This window comes from Simochromis diagramma, unplaced genomic scaffold (assembly GCF_900408965.1).
Source record: "Simochromis diagramma unplaced genomic scaffold, fSimDia1.1 OVJJ01000107.1, whole genome shotgun sequence".
NCBI lineage: Eukaryota > Metazoa > Chordata > Actinopteri > Cichliformes > Cichlidae > Simochromis > Simochromis diagramma.
The window spans coordinates 6,056,633-6,072,889 of NW_024387209.1; the positions used below are offsets into that span (position 1 = coordinate 6,056,633).

The following is a 16,257-nucleotide window of genomic DNA, read 5'->3' on the forward strand; positions in this document are numbered from 1 at the left end:
CAGACAGACTTTACATACTCTAGAATTATATTACTACAGATGCTGTTGACAGTGATCTGATGGCTTTAAACTACAATGTCCTGAAGATGGAATACAAAAAGAAAATCTTAGATACTACAACCCAGCAGTTCTAGATCCCCAAGAATTCTAGATAATAATACCATAAGTGTTCATCTGTGAAGGCTCTCAGTCTTCCAGGTCATCGTAGTCTAAGGAGCTTGGAAAGAAAAGTGTCTGGACTTCTTTAAGTTTTCTTGAACTTAAAGAAAACTTAAAGCCTCTCATCCGAGAAACTTCTTTAGTTCTAAGCGCAATTGGTGGACAGTCCCGGATTTTAAGCCCTAAAGGAGTGTCTGCAATAAGGTCATGGACCCCCTACTGATCCTCTACCTAATCACATGAGCCAAGGTGTGAAAATGGGTGTGGGTTCCAATCAGCCAAGGTTTCGGGTGAACCCATAGTAAAATCTAGCCCAACCCTATCATGTGATTTATTGAGGTCAAATGGCCCAGGATGTGAGTGGGCGTTAAGGCGTCTGGGAAGGGATCTCATAACTGAATTTTAGATAGCAGACAGTTGGTGTCGTAAAGCCCCGCCCTCTGTTCAAAGATGGTCATTCACAGTGGACATAGATGGCTTCTATATAAGTGTTCCAGATAGGGGAGCCCAAGAGTTCTTAGACTATAAATGTGGACAACCCAGTAAAAGACAGAGTTCTCCAATTAGAGATTATGAACTGTATTAAAAATGATCAAGGGGAGTTTAAGTTTTGCGCTAATTTGGTTTGCATTCGTTTGTCTACACTCGTGGAACGGCTTAATTTCCTTTTCTTTCAAAAAGGATGGTCAGTGTATACTCTGCTCAAGGAGATAACAAAGGAATCATCTTTCTTTGGGTCACTTACCTCAGTTAGGCCCCAGTTGCACAGGCCTAGAGATCAATTTATGACTCCCTGAAAACCACTGGTTGGTAGGGGAAAATGTATATTCCCTTTCTAGCTGGAGAGTGGTTGTTGGAGGCAGTTGCCAGGTGAAATCACTCTGCAACACAACCCTCTTTGAGACTGATTTAATTATAAGCAGACTGCTGGGGGGCAAAGTGAAAGTTTTGCCTTTTCACACGTTTTAACTCCAGTGATAAGGCACGACTACTTTAAAGGCAAACAAACATGTTTCCAGTTTGTGTCTCACTTATTCTTTTGTAAGAAAGACTTTAACAAACTACAGGGGACTGCTACAGTCTACTAGTGATCCCTGCAAAGCAAATGCAAGGAGTGTTTTATTCCAGCAACCAGTCTCTAGCACTTCATGACTGTAGCTTTAGAAAATCTATGGGAAAATTTTGTAACATCAACGAAAAAGATTTACTGCTTACAGACAATGACTATGCAGAGAGCCATAGGAAATTTTTTTAGACTAGATCGCCAAACCTTTGCAGCAGTTTTATCACATTTGATTGGTAATTCTGCAAATGTAGTTTTTATGTTGTAGTGGTCATTGACATAAACAGCTCTCTCTCCAATTGTATAGATCAGGGCATTAAAATAACTGCCTGGACGTGTTACACACTAAATTCTCATGGAACAAAAACCCACGTGCAGTCATAAATGTAAGTGTTTACCTTTAGCCATGCGATTCAGAACCATATCAATCAGTATGTAAGTCCCGGTCCGTCCTGTACCATCACTGTAACCAAAGAAGAACAAAGGTAAATATTAGACACCACAAAATAAATATGAGAATTTCTGCAATTTACTCAGATAACATCAAACAAAACATCAAACTAGCACCATTCTAGCTTACTGACTACTGTCTACTTAATTAAAGACTAACTACAGATGATAATAAACTCTTTAAAAAGTACTAAAACTAATTGTTTATACTACAGAAGTTCCATGAAAGTTGGTCAAGTGTATACATATGTCACACCGTTTGTGGTATTCAGGGGCAGATTTTAGCAAATATTTACATATCTTGGCATTTGTGTAGTACCTGCAGTGCACGATGATGGGGCAGGATCGTCCTCTGTAGCACTTATTCACCTTTCTGAGGAGAGAGATCATATAGGGAAGTGGGGAAGGAAAGGTTAAAAGGATGTGGCAAATGGCCTTTGGTACATGGGGTGCAGGTGGTTATGATTGTATTATTAAGCTCTGCACTTTATAAGGTAAAAATTATAAATTTTGCTTGAGAGCAGTAATAAATATCATAACAGGATTTGGAGAATACAGGACCACATTATTATCTGAATACTGGAGTTAGCAGCACAGGTGTTTTGAATGAGCTGGTTCATGGGCCATACTTATTTTAATTCTAATATCTCACAAATAATCGAGTTCGCTGTTTGGCAAAGGATTTCCAGGAGGTTTGTGCATCAATTTTGGGATGTTTTTTTTTTTGTATTTCATTATTTTGCTTCTTGCTAATTAAGTTACTTAGCATTGGATGATAATTTAGAACTCTGACCTAACCACAAATTAGGAATCTGTGCATAGCCATAATTTACCTATCACTGTACAAACAAAAATGTTGTCCTTTTTCATGTGTTTAAAAATGTTTTATAGACAGATATTTTTTAAACACAAGCTTTTGTAGGTTAAGAAAGAAATAGATAAATGTTGAAGATGGATAGAGAGAGACAGAGATAAGAAGTGGGTTTTCTGCGATGGACCTCCTGCTGCAGCCACATCAGTCAATGATCATTTTTGTGACTATGCAACTGGACCCAGACTACTAGCTGCAAACCACAAGAATGACACAGACAGATGTGTTCAAAATTAAACCAGGGGCCCGCTGACCTCCATCGCACAGGGTGGGAGGAGAGGAGGGAGTGAGGCGGATGGCTGAAAGACTGAGATGGGGGAATCTATAGTGTTTATTTATCAGGTAACGTCTTTAAGGTACCTTATTGTTAGTTTGCATGATTTTGTTCCTTCTGGGTCAGAGGGAGGATAGCTGGGTGCTTCTTTTGAAGGAAGATTTTGTCATCTTTTCTTATTTTCTAGACTCCTCCAAAGCATGCACATCAAGTATTACTTGATATGCATGCTTGATTTGCTGCTTGTGTGAGCTCTCGCTGTTTTACAATATATAGAAGTCATCATCATGGATAAGCTGGTGAAGTCAATTGGCAAGCTAGCCAACTAGCACTTTGACCAACATGATATCAGCTAGCGGTTAGTGGATTACTGTTATGAAGCCTTGAGTTCTTGGTGTTTTGAAATCAAATAATAACCATAATTTAGAAATTGACTTCATGTATCGTCATGGACAAATTGCTTCTTACAAAACATGGCACCTAGGTGACAAACCACACATGATAGCTAGTGGAGCCCTTGTTATAAGTTAATCAAGTACGTGCTAATGTTCTCAGTGGTTCTACAGCAGCACTGCTTTTGGCCCTTATGTGGACTTTGTTTTTGAGTCTATGTAGTGAAGGTAGCCTATAGTTAGTTCACATTCGTTAAGCTATTATCAGCTAGTGTTGGTCAGGAACACATCCTTTGGACTGTTGGAGTACTTCACATAGAAATCAATCGACAGGCTGTTAGAGGCAATGTGAGACTCAAGGAAACTCAAATTTTAAAGTTTATTTTAATCTCTTCAGACACTGGCAATAAAAAGCAATTTAAAGTATGTAATTATGTTATGTAAAGCACTTTTAATTTACAGTTGAATGAAAAGAAAGCTTTCACAGGACTCTGCAGTCCTGTTAAAATCTAAGTACACCCCATGATTCAGTAGTTAGTAGAACCACCTTCAGCAGCAATACCTTCAAGTAATTATTTTCTGTATGACTTTATCAGGATTCTCATTGTTGTGGAGGAATTCTGGCCCACTCGTCTTTACAACATTGCTTTGGTTTATTGAGGTTCCTGCACAGCTCTCTTACGGTCCCATCAGAGCATTGCAGTCAGGTTGAGATCTGGACCATTGCATCACCTTAATTCTTTTTCAGCCATTCTGTTATAGATTTGCTGCTGAGTTGGTATCATTGTCCTGCTGCATGACCCAATTTGGGCCAAGCTTTATCTGTCAAAGCTGACTCTAGAATACTTTGGTATAGACAGAAATTCATTGTCGACTCAATGACTGTAAGCTGCTCAGCTCCTGTGGCTGCAAAACAAGTCCAAATCATCTCCCCTCCTCCACTGTGTGGTATTTGTGCAGATGTGCTGGTTTTGGTTATTGCCAAGCATCTCTACTTTGGTCTCGTCTGTCCAAAGGACATTGTTTCAGAAGTGCTGTGCTTTGTTCAGATTCCCCTTTGCAAACCTAAACTGCGCTGCCATGTTCTTTTCAAATAAAAGAGGCTTTCTCTAGGCAATCTTTCCAAACAAGCTATACTTGTTTAGTCATTTTCTAATTGTAGTGTCATGAACTTTAACATGCTAATTGAGGCCTGTAGAGCCTAAGGTGTAGTTCTTGGGTTTTTTGCAGTTTCTCTGAGCATTGCACAGCATTGACCTTGGGGTGAATTTACTGGGACGTCCACACCTGGGAACACTGTTGCATTGTGTTAACACACAACTAAATGCTACAGATAAACTGCCAAAATTTCTGATTTTATAGAGGTGCTTACACTCACTAATGATCAGTTAATCATGGGCATCTGATTAGTGACACCTCACTGCTACTTATGTTGTTAATTCCAATGGAAGCAGTCAGGGTGTACTAGTTTCTCACAGAACTACACAGTGTCCTTTCAAAGCTTTCTTCTTCACAAGGCCATAAATAAGAAAGTCAATACTATGGAAGCCCGTTTCCGCCACTAAAAAAAAAAAAAAAGGATCCATAACTCAAAATTTCGAGTTATTTTCTCAAAATTTCGAGTTATTTTCTCAAAATTCCGAGTTACTTTCTCGAAATTTCGACATATTAACTCGAAATTTCGATTTATTAACTCAAAATTTTGAGAAAAGTAACTCGAAATTTCGAGTTAGCGCTGCCAATCAGTAATCTAGGTGAATGACGTCATTTCTTCGTTACCCGGAAGCTGAAGGCTCAGCTACAAATGCTACAGCTAAGCTACCGGTATTACATCCAGTCGTGAATGCACAGATTGCTGAGTGTTTTCAGCCTGGCTTCACAAATGATGAAATCCCCGTGTTATTAGCTGAATCACATGGTGTTACTATCAGCAAACGTACTCGCCAAAGCGCCAATTTGTTGGGATCAGTTTTTGAGTGCGCGTTCCTCTGCGCCATATGCTTCCGGGTAACAAGAAAGCGACCTCATTCACGTATATTTTTGATTGGCAGAGCTAACTCGAAATTTCGAGAAAAGTAACTCAAAATTTCGAGTTACTTTTCTCGAAATTTCGACTTATTTCGAGTAAATAAGTCGAAATTTCGAATTAATAAGTCGAAATTTTGAGAAAATAACTCGAAATTTCGAGTTATGAATGCTAGCTGTTTTGTTTTTATTTAGTGGCGGAAACGGGCTTCCATACAATCCACCTCCCATACAGAGAAAAACCTTGTTTGAATGGGATTTAACTCTCTCAGTTTGGCATTTAACTGCAGTACCTGCGGAAGTCCAGCAGGGGGCGTGTGGAGGTAGGGATGCCCTGAGCTGGCCAGCTGAGGAAGTGAAACTGAGTGAGTGTCCGGGTCTCTTGCGTCTGCACGTTCTTTAGGTAGAAACTTCGAACCAGGAAGTCGTTACACCAGATGTGCTCCGACACCAGGTTCACCTGGACGAACACACAATAAGAATAAAATCACCCCTGCTGCTGCTGCACACGCACACAGACTCACACCCTCTCACGCACTCATCACCTCATAGATATGGTAGAGGGACGAGCCTTCATCAGGCCAGTAGCGGTCACACTGTTTCTCTCCATCCTCCACCAGAGCTGTCATCATCACGATCACAGTGCATCCATTCTCCCACACCATCTAACACAAAGTACACAGGTGCTGATTAACATACACATTTAAAACCGATCTGATACAAATTATTCACATATGTCTGCACACTGTTCTGATCAGCAGCTAAACTGACCTGCCAGAAGTCAGAGATGGTGTGAGACAGAGGGCCCTGGGTGGCAATGTAGGCCGGCATACGGGGATCGTGCTCGATCTGTAGAAGAGGACAGAAATGAACGGGGGGTCAAGAGTGTGGACAGACACATCTACTGGATGGACTGCATTTTCCTGGGAGACTTATTTTGTTGTTTTCGCTTCATTGACCAGGACCAGACCATTGGGAGAGTCTTTGATCTACAAATGATATTTGGACAATTCCATAATAGTCTGCAAGACCAAAGCTGGCCAGAAGGCCTTAATTTTTCTCTAACAGGACAACATTTGATTTGCTTAGGTGAAAGTGGAGGGTCAGACTTACTATAGTGCTGGCATTGATGTAGTCTGACCGTGAAGGGTTGATCTCTGCCTTCAGCTTCACCCTTGCGTGGTCATCTAAAGGACAACAGTCACAGAAATAAGTATTCAAAACGTATTTATCTTAAATTTGTGTGTGACTTCAGAGGTCAGACAGGTTGCAATAGCCAGAATAAACTGGTAAAATTCAGATTTGTCAACATTTTATTGAAGTTTTGTGCATGTTCTAACTGTTTCACTTTGAGTACTCAATTTCTTGAACTGCATTTTCCTTTCGATGGGCAATTATACTAAAAATTCCCTGTAAAAAGTTACCCTGCTCCCTCATATTCTCCATTCATAAGCTCCTCAAAATACTTCTTTCATCTTTTCAATGTGTTCTATGCATTCGTTAGCACATTTCTCTTTCTTTCTTAATTACCCTAATCTGCTCCACATCCTTGAAACTCTTCTTCTTTTTACTTTGCGTTTGCTACAGCTCTGTATACCTAGTCTCCAAGTATGCCTGTCTAATTTTTATAGATTTTCCTGACTTTCTCTTTGCTATCCTGTTCCCTTGAAGTTTTAGTTTAAGTAAATAAGTAAACAATCTAAGCTAAAAAAAAAATATGTAAAACCATTACTAATTCAAGCCTAGAATGAGAAACCAGAAATCAACACAGATGCATCTTGATGCATTCTCAATCATCCAGGAAAGTAAATCTCCAAAAAGTTGATTCTGTTCATCTGGACGTAGCATTTTGTGGGAGAAACGTTTCGTCACTCATCAAAGTGACTGCAGGTGTCCCCAATCATATAAACAGTACATTTGCATAATGACTGAAACCAGCCCACTGAAGGAACAATGGGCTGGGAGATCAGTTCCTTAATCTTAATTATGCAAATTCTCATGACCATTGACCAACAATCACTGACCAAAACCCACTGATCAAAGACCACTGATCAAAGACCATTGATCAATGGCCATGAGTACCATTCACAGAGAGTTGGGGAATGGCCGCAATCACAGCATTGTAAGATGGTGAAAGATGTACCCTTAGGCCCCCTCCTCGATTCAGAGATGGTCTTTCCCTTTTCACGTAAATGGCCTCCTTGACTCCGCGCTCAAACCAGCGTTCCTCCCTGTCCAGGATGTGTACATCCTCATCCTTGAAAGGGTGTCCACTGGCCTGTAGGTGTGAATAGACTGCAGAGTCCTGGCCTGACGAGGTAGCTCTTCTGTGTTGTGCCATCCACTTCGCCAGAGGTTGTTTGGTTTCCCCGATGTATAAATCCTGGCAATCCTCCTCGCACTTAACAGCGTAGACTATGTTACTCTGTTTGTGTCAGGGGACCCGATCCTTGGGGTGGACCAATTTTTGGTGCAGCCTGTCACGGAATTGTTGGAGGTAGTCCGTAAGAGATTACAGGATGACCCCAACCTCAGCAACAGGACCACTCTCAGCATCGACCAAGTGTGTTTGCTTTTGGAACTGTGTCTTAATTCCACCTATTTCACATACAAGGGTCAGTTCTACAGGCAGAAACATGGGTGTGCCATAGGCTCCCCAGTTTCACCCACTTTGGCCAATTTGTACATGGAAGAAGTGGAAAAGAGGGCTTTGCTCTCCTACCCTGGAAAACCACCAAGCCATTGGTTCAGATATGTGGATGACACCTGGGTAAAAATCAAATCTCAGGACGTACCACAATTCACGGATCACATTAACTCGGTGGACCGACACATCAAATTCACCAGGGAGGATATGAAAAGTGGCAGGTTAGCTTTCTTAGACTGTGAGATTTCCATCAGTAATGGGGGACATCTAAAAGCTGATGTGTACCGTAAACCTACGCATACGGATCAGTATTTAAGGTTTGACTCTCATCATCCACTGGAGCACAAACTGGGTGTCATCAGGACGCCACAACATAGAGCCAACACCATCCCCACAGACACAGTGGCCAGGGAGGCAGAAGAACGGCACATCAAGAAGGCCCTGAGTAAATGTGGTTATCCCAGCTGGACTTTTGTCAAAGCTGGAAAGACACCTAAAGAAAGCTCCAGCCCATCCAGGAGAGAAGGACGACCGCTGCCCAAGCGAAAACCTGTAGTGATCCCGTATGTGTCAGGAGTATCGGAGCAGTTGAGACGCATTTTTTCTAAACACCGGGTCTCTGTGGCTTTTAAACCCCAAAACACGCTGCGCCAAAAACTGGTCCATCCCAAGGATCGGGTCCCCTAACACAGAGTAACATAGCGTACGCTGTTAAGTGCCAGGAGGATTGCCAGGATTTATACATCGGGGAAACCAAACAACCTCTGGCGAAACGGATGGCACAACACAGAGGAGCTACCCTCGTCAGGCCAGGACTCTGCAGTCTATTCACACCTACAGGCCAGTGGACACTCTTTCAAGGTTGAGGAAGTACACATCTTGGACAGGGAGGAATGCTGGTTTGAGCGGGGAGTCAAGGAGGTCATTTACGTGAAAAGGGAAAGACCATCTCTGAATCGAGGAGGGGGCCTAAGGGTACATCTTTCGCCATCTTACAATGCTGTGATTGCGGCCAGGGTGTTTCAGACAGCTTTTTTGCCCCGTGTTTTAACAGAGCAACTTTTACAGGATACTTAATGCTGATGGGAGTGAAGTTGCTGAGGAACTCACAGGGCACCGAGTCAGGACAGCGATTCTTCTTCACGTTGGTGTCGCTCTGAGCCACGGAGACAGCGCTGGGTTCGGCCTGGTAGGAACACAGAGCCTCCCACTCCTTCAGCAGCCTGTCCTTGTTCCTTAAGTGGTCCTCCATGTAAGCCTTTAGGAGTATAGGACATTCAGTCCTATCTTTCCATTATATGAAGAACCATGTATGTGTTGTCTAGACCTTTTAACAAACTGACCCAAAGTTTAGGATTTTAAAAATAATAAAGCAAATTAAAACTAAATTTATCCCAGTTTTAGAGTAAGCATCTAACACTTTAGATGTGCCCAAACTCATGTGCAGTTTAACTCTGGGAAAAATCTTACCAATGCCAGTATGTACACTGTATATAAAAGCCTTAAACCTGCATTCTTTCTAATGGCCAGCAGGGGGCGCTTGAAGAAGTCTGACTGTATAGAAATCTATTTGAAAATCAGCCTACTTCTCACGTTATTAATGACCTCAGTCAACACTTGTCTAATGTGTTTATGGGCTCAACTGCTATTTTAAGTTTTCTTTAATATAACAATGTTAATTTTGTAAATCAATTTCCATTTTAGAGTAAAATAGAGAATAACGTAGAGTATCCTTCATCCTGTAGCTACCTGGTGATCCTACAACTGAGACAAATGGCGTCAAAAAAATGAAGAGCCAGCAAAATATTTACACACAAGTCCTGTCGTTATGAGTATTTGGCGACTGTTTATAAATGTTTTTAACATCAAAATGAGCAGTGAGGCAAAGATACTCTTTAAGTAAATTTGACTTTATCTAATTTTTCAATTTTTCATAAATCTTCTTGTGAACCTTTTGACTGATCCCTTTCTAAGGTTTTACCTATTAAATTTGGCTTCCTCACTTCCTCACAGCACTTACGTGTCATCGAGTACTAACCAGTATCATGTGACCAGTAGAGATGTCCATGTTGGCCTGAGCTGGCTCCTCACACCAGGAGGGCGTGCTGCTATGGGAGCTGGGGCTTGGCTGGGCGCCGTCGCTGAACTGGGACGAAACGCTGCTCACCCTCGAGTCTGTACCTCCGCCTCCCACTGCACCTCCCGCAACACTTCCTCCACCTCCTCCTCCACTTCCTCCACTTGCTCCTCCACTTGCTCCTCCCACAGCACCTAGGGCGGCAGCTTCAAGGCGTCCAAAGGCACCTTTGGAGGCCATATGCTGGCGACACAGGTCCTGGTGAGCCAGTTATGCATGCACTGTTACACTGCACTCCTCTCACTGTGTTGTGCCTCTTAAGTGTTTATATAGATTTGTATTTGTATAAAGCATCTGAATGGACTATTTTGTCACTAAAAAAGGTGATTGGAGGCAGCTGAGAGAGTTGGGGAAAGCCTCATTTTTGAAGTTACATTAAAGTCAGTTCATACATTGGGAATAAAAAGCAGAACCTGGACATTCGCTTCCCACATCTACAGGGAGTGCAGAATTATTAGGCAAATGAGTATTTTGTCCACATCATCCTCTTCATGCATGTTGTCTTACTCCAAGCTGTATAGGCTCGAAAGCCTACTACCAATTAAGCATATTAGGTGATGTGCATCTCTGTAATGAGAAGGGGTGTGGTCTAATGACATCAACACCCTATATCAGGTGTGCATAATTATTAGGCAACGTCCTTTCCTTTGGCAAAATGGGTCAAAAGAAGGACTTGACAGGCTCAGAAAAGTCAAAAATAGTGAGATATCTTGCAGAGGGATGCAGCAGTCTCAAAATTGCAAAGCTTCTGAAGCGTGATCATCAAACAATCAAGCGTTTCATTCAAAATAGTCAACAGGGTCGCAAGAAGCGTGTGGAAAAACCAAGGCGCAAAATAACTGCCCATGAACTGAGAAAAGTCAAGCGTGCAGCTGCCAAGATGCCACTTGCCACCAGTTTGGCCATATTTCAGAGCTGCAACATCACTGGAGTGCCCAAAAGCACAAGGTGTGCAATACTCAGAGACATGGCCAAGGTAAGAAAGGCTGAAAGACGACCACCACTGAACAAGACACACAAGCTGAAACGTCAAGACTGGGACAAGAAATATCTCAAGACTGGTTTTTCTAAGGTTTTATGGACTGATGAAATGAGAGTGAGTCTTGATGGGCCAGATGGATGGGCCCGTGGCTGGATTGGTAAAGGGCAGAGAGCTCCAGTCCTGACTCAGACGCCAGCAAGGTGGAGGTGGAGTACTGGTTTGGGCTGGTATCATCAAAGATGAGCTTGTGGGGCCTTTTCGGGTTGAGGATGGAGTCAAGCTCAACTCCCAGTCCTACTGCCAGTTTCTGGAAGACACCTTCTTCAAGCAGTGGTACAGGAAGAAGTCTGCATCCTTCAAGAAAAACATGATTTTCATGCAGGACAATGCTCCATCACACGCGTCCAAGTACTCCACAGCGTGGCTGGCAAGAAAGGGTATAAAAGAAGAAAAACTAATGACATGGCCACCTTGTTCACCTGATCTGAACCCCATTGAGAACCTGTGGTCCATCATCAAATGTGAGATTTACAAGGAGGGAAAACAGTACACCTCTCTGAACAGTGTCTGGGAGGCTGTGGTTGCTGCTGCACGCAATGTTGATGGTGAACAGATCAAAACACTGACAGAATCCATGGATGGCAGGCTTTTGAGTGTCCTTGCAAAGAAAGGTGGCTATATTGGTCGCTGATTTGTTTTGGTTTTGTTTTTGAATGTCAGAAATGTATATTTGTGAATGTGGAGATGTTATATTGGTGTCACTGGTAAAAATAAATAATTGAAATGGGTATATATTTGTTTTTGTTAAGTTGCCTAATAATTATGCACAGTAATAGTCACCTGCACACGCAGATATCCCCCTAAAATAGCTAAAACTAAAAACAAACTAAAAACTACTTCCAAAAACATTCAGCTTTGATATTAATGAGTTTTTTGGGTTCATTGAGAACATGGTTGTTGTTCAATAATAACATTATTCCTCAAAAATACAACTTGCCTAATAATTCTGCACTCCCTGTACATCATATTTCCATTTTATTGACTTTAGCGGACTGTTAGAATTTTTATTGCCTATACTGGTTATAACCTTTTGTTATTGCCTATTATTCTTTCCATCTTGGCCATTTATCCAAATATTTCAACGTCCATCTGCTAGCACTATTACTTTCAACTATCAGTTAATTAAAATTTCAACCACATGGTGCCAATGCAGTAACATTCATTGAAATTTCATTTCTGTACACCTGCTGTATCCTGAGGTACGCCCTCACCTGGTACTCCTGGTGGCTGAAGCTGCCTCCTTCTGGTCCCAGACCCAGCTTCTTTGCCGCCAGTCGGTGTGCATGGTGGCGCAGGCAGGTGATGGTCATGGCCGCCACCAGGATGCCGCCGATGCAGGCCATGGCCACCAGCATTGCAAACACCCAGCGGGAGCGGGGCTGGACTCTGGTCGCCAAGGGCAAAGACTTCCCATTATTCTTCTGTAACAAGTGGGCAGAAAAAAGCCTAAATTCAGCTTCCTTTTTGTTAGCCTCTGACCACTCGTATCAGCAACAGTGAATACCTACAGAACTGATTTTAAGATGAACGTAGATAAATGTGTAAATGCACTCACCTCTCCAACACCGCTCTGCAGCACCTTCAAGCCCGTCTCAGACTCCAGGAAGTTCTTCTCTGCAACTGATTCAACCAGCCAATCAACAATAAACCAAAGTTTAAAGATGCTCCCTCATCAGCTGGCTTTATAAACCTCTGTTAGTGTAAATGATGGAGAAACCAGATGATAATATGTTTTGAATAATAGCAGGAAAAAGTACTTTACACCTGTGATGTTTGTGACACAAAACCGCCTTTGCATCTTTCCTACTTTTTAAGCTTCCTTTCGTCCAGTTTTGTTCTCTTCTTAGTTTCTTTACATTTAAAACCTTTTCATATGTTTTCTTGCATTCTTTCCTCTGTCAGTCCTTCTTTGTTTCACTGTCCTGAACACACTATACAGTTCCTACCTTCCTATTTTTTCTTCCTTTGCTATTTTTTTCTTTTTCAATTAGTTTATTCTTCCTTACCATCCTTCCTTTCTCTTTTAATCGTTTTTCTTTCTACCTTATTTTTCTTACATTTCTTCCTTCAATTCTTTATTTTTCTTCAAGCCTGTCTTAATTCTTTCCTTTGCCTTTGATTTCTTCCTTTGTTCTTTTGTTCCCTTTCCTGTCTGATCTTCTTTTCTTTTACCTTTCTTCTTTTTTCTTTCCTTCCTTCCTTTCCTTTGTCCTTCATTCTTAAATTTTCTTCCTTTATTTCTTCCTTCCTCCTTCCTTCCTCAATTCCATTCTTCTCCATTTTCTTCCTCAGTTCCCTTCCTTATCATTCATCATTACTTAGTTCCTCAATTCATCCTTTCTTCATTCCTTCATCTTTCCTTTTCATATTCCTCATCGCTTCCTTCCTTCAGTTTCTTTTCTTTTCCTTCACTTCTGCTTTTATTTTTTCCTTCGTTTGTCTTTCCTTATTCACTTTGTTTTTTGTTCCTTCACCTTTTCTGTCCTTCTTTCTTCCTTCCTACCATCCATCTTTCCTACCTCCCTCCCTTCCTTAGTTTCTTTCTTTCTTCCTTCCTTTCATCCTACCTTACTTAGTTCCTCAGTTTCATCCCTTATTCCTTCTGTCCTTCCGTTGTCTTCTTCCTTTTGTTCTTTTTCCCTTCCTCCTTGCTTCCAACATTTCTTCTTTCTTATCTTTTCTTCCTTCCCTTCCTTCTTCCTTCCTTCCTGCCATCCATCTTTCCTACCTCCCTCCCTTCCTCAGTTTCTTTCTTCCTTTCATCCTACCTTACTTAGTCCCTTAATTTCATCCCTTATTCCTTCTGTCATTTTGTTCTCCCCCCTTCCTTCTTTCCTGGTCTTCTCCTCTGTGACTGCTTTGATTGAACACACAGCACTGAAATAACTGAAGCGTTGCAGCGGGCAGCGCTAAAAAGTGAACAGGTGGCGTACCAGCTTTGTCGGCCACGTCTGCGGCTGTCAGGTTCTTGGCGTTGGGTCTGATCCTGAAGGTGATTGCAGGTCCGACCACACTGCAGAGAGGCAGAGAATGCCCAGCAGGTGAGTTTTACACTGAATTAAAACACCAGCTGAACATAAGTTACCTAATCTAATAGTTTGTGCAACAGGAGAACAAAGAGCACTTTTACTTTTTACAGACACTTTGCAGAAATCTCCTCAGGTCAGTTCTTCTCTAAACGAGTCTCATTTTCTTCTAAGAAGCGAAAATCTGCAACAGCGTCCTCAATATTTTCATGTTTAATTTAATTTAAGTAAAAATGAATGTTTACTCATTCTAGAGCAGCAACCTGCTCTAATATTTACTTTACCCAGATATATGGAAACGATTTTAATATAATAACGACTCTTTGAGACGTTTCTTTGGGATGAACTCAGTATTTTACTTTCAATTTCATTAAAATTACTTACAGTTCTCCTGTATGTGAGGTACAGCGGCGTATTTTTGTGCATATTAATTTTTTTATTGCATTTATTACTTCTTTAATTGAATGGGTTTTTTTCTGTTGTTTATTGAAATGTCCTGAATAAACTGTAACTGCTACTATTTTATTAAATCTTGTGAAGACATGGAGTTTATGCCGATGTTAATAAAGAAATCCGCTTGGATAAGAAGGAGATTTCTGCAGGCCGGAACTTTCTGCAGGGTCAGGAAGAAGGAGGAGCAAGAGGAGAAGCAGGTCAAAGAATCACTTCCACGAGCAGAAAGTCAGTGCAGCTCGCCGTCCAGCTTCACCAGGTCTGGGGAACCTCATGAACCAAAGAGCGAGGATCCAGAGGCTGAAGCCAGAAAGGACGTCGCCTTTTCTTTTAGATTTTTCGTTCTTATTTTTTGTGCGGGTTGAGGAGCAGCGACGTCCTCGCTCCTACCTGATTCTGATGAAGGAGTTGGTGGAGAGGCCGATCCTCTCCGACAGCAGCTCCAGCAGTCGCACCCCGTCGTTCAGACTGAGGGGGCTGACAAAACACACACATTTAAACACACACATGAACAGACACTCTCTCACACATACACACAGCAGCGTTCAAAGATTTAAAGAAGACCTTTGACCTCTGAATCTGAGTCCATCTGACAGTCACTTTATCAGCTTCTGCTTCTGATTTCCTGATCTGAGCTCAGGGTCGGCGCTTTTACTTTCTTCCTCTTCGTTTGCTCCCTCCTTCCTTCCTGTCTTTAGGTGTCTTTCCTTCTTTTAATTTCAATATCTCAGTTTCTTTCCTTTCTTCATTCTTTTTAATTTTCTTACCTCCTTCCTTTTTATTTCTTTACTTATTTTATTCAGCCTTCCTTACTTCTTTCTAGTCTTCTTTCCTATAGTTTTTTTCCTTGTTGTTTATTCAACACAGTTTTCTCTGTTAATCCTTTTGGTTTAATTTCTCTTGACATACATTCCCCTTTTTCCTCGTTTTCCTTTTTCCATTTTTTAATACCTCTGTTTCTTTCTTTTCTTCCATTTTCCTTCTGTCAGTTCTTTTACATCCTTCCATTTTCACACTGCTCTGTGTTTACTTATTTCCTTCCTTGATTTTTTCATTTCCTTTATTTCCCTCCTTGTATGTACAAGTGTTTCCTTCCTGCCTTTTCTTCTTTTAGTCATCAGTTCCTTCTTTGCTTCTTTCTCACAGCACAGAGCAGTTTAATCACTTAAGGACAAGGTCACAGATAATAGCCTTCAACACAACTTTGCTATATATTAGATTATGGTTTTTGTGAACTGTCTGCTACATTTCACAGGAGCAAATAATAACCTTCTTTGGTCACATTACAAGAAATTTTAGACTAATGGATGGACAGCCCTGTTATCTGTCCAGGATGTATCCTGCCTCTGGCCCTAACGACTAGGACTGGCTGAAGCACCACTGCAAGCCTGAAATGGATAAGCAGACGGATGGGTGGAAAGACAGACACTGGTGGTGAATGGATGAAAGGCAGATGGATGGACAGATATCTTTTATTCATTTCCTTCTTTGCTTTCTTTGGTCATTTTCCTTTCTTTCCTTTTTTCCTTTATTCTTGTTTATTTTCTTCCTTTTCTAAATTTCATCACTCCAGTTTCTTCATTTCGCTCCTTCTTTCATTCCTTTCCACTTCTTCTTTTCATTTCTTTTCTGTTCTACTGTTTCTTTCTTTATTCATTTGTTCAGTTATCTTTCATTATTTCTTTCCAGTCTTCTTTCCTTTAGTTCCTTCCTTTTAT

General features: G+C 41.3%; 1 protein-coding gene across 4 annotated transcripts in view; it reads right to left on the minus strand.

Moving 5' to 3' along the window:
* The window catches only part of ptprnb (protein tyrosine phosphatase receptor type Nb), a 44,481-nt gene that overhangs the window by 1,540 nt on the left and 26,684 nt on the right, over window positions 1-16,257 (minus strand). For 3 of the 4 annotated variants that reach the window (XM_040051288.1, XM_040051290.1, XM_040051289.1), the window contains exons 10-21: window positions 14,930-15,016; window positions 13,994-14,073; window positions 12,616-12,680; window positions 12,272-12,481; window positions 9,920-10,216; window positions 8,992-9,139; window positions 6,348-6,421; window positions 6,006-6,083; window positions 5,780-5,899; window positions 5,528-5,694; window positions 1,992-2,045; window positions 1,621-1,685 (exon numbers count right to left, since the gene is read on the minus strand). In XM_040051288.1, the coding sequence (XP_039907222.1) occupies window positions 1,621-1,685; window positions 1,992-2,045; window positions 5,528-5,694; window positions 5,780-5,899; window positions 6,006-6,083; window positions 6,348-6,421; window positions 8,992-9,139; window positions 9,920-10,216; window positions 12,272-12,481; window positions 12,616-12,680; window positions 13,994-14,073; window positions 14,930-15,016 (1,445 nt within the window). The remainder of the gene's footprint in view (window positions 1-1,620; window positions 1,686-1,991; window positions 2,046-5,527; window positions 5,695-5,779; window positions 5,900-6,005; window positions 6,084-6,347; window positions 6,422-8,991; window positions 9,140-9,919; window positions 10,217-12,271; window positions 12,482-12,615; window positions 12,681-13,993; window positions 14,074-14,929; window positions 15,017-16,257) is intronic. The other variant, XM_040051291.1, reaches the window with a different exon arrangement.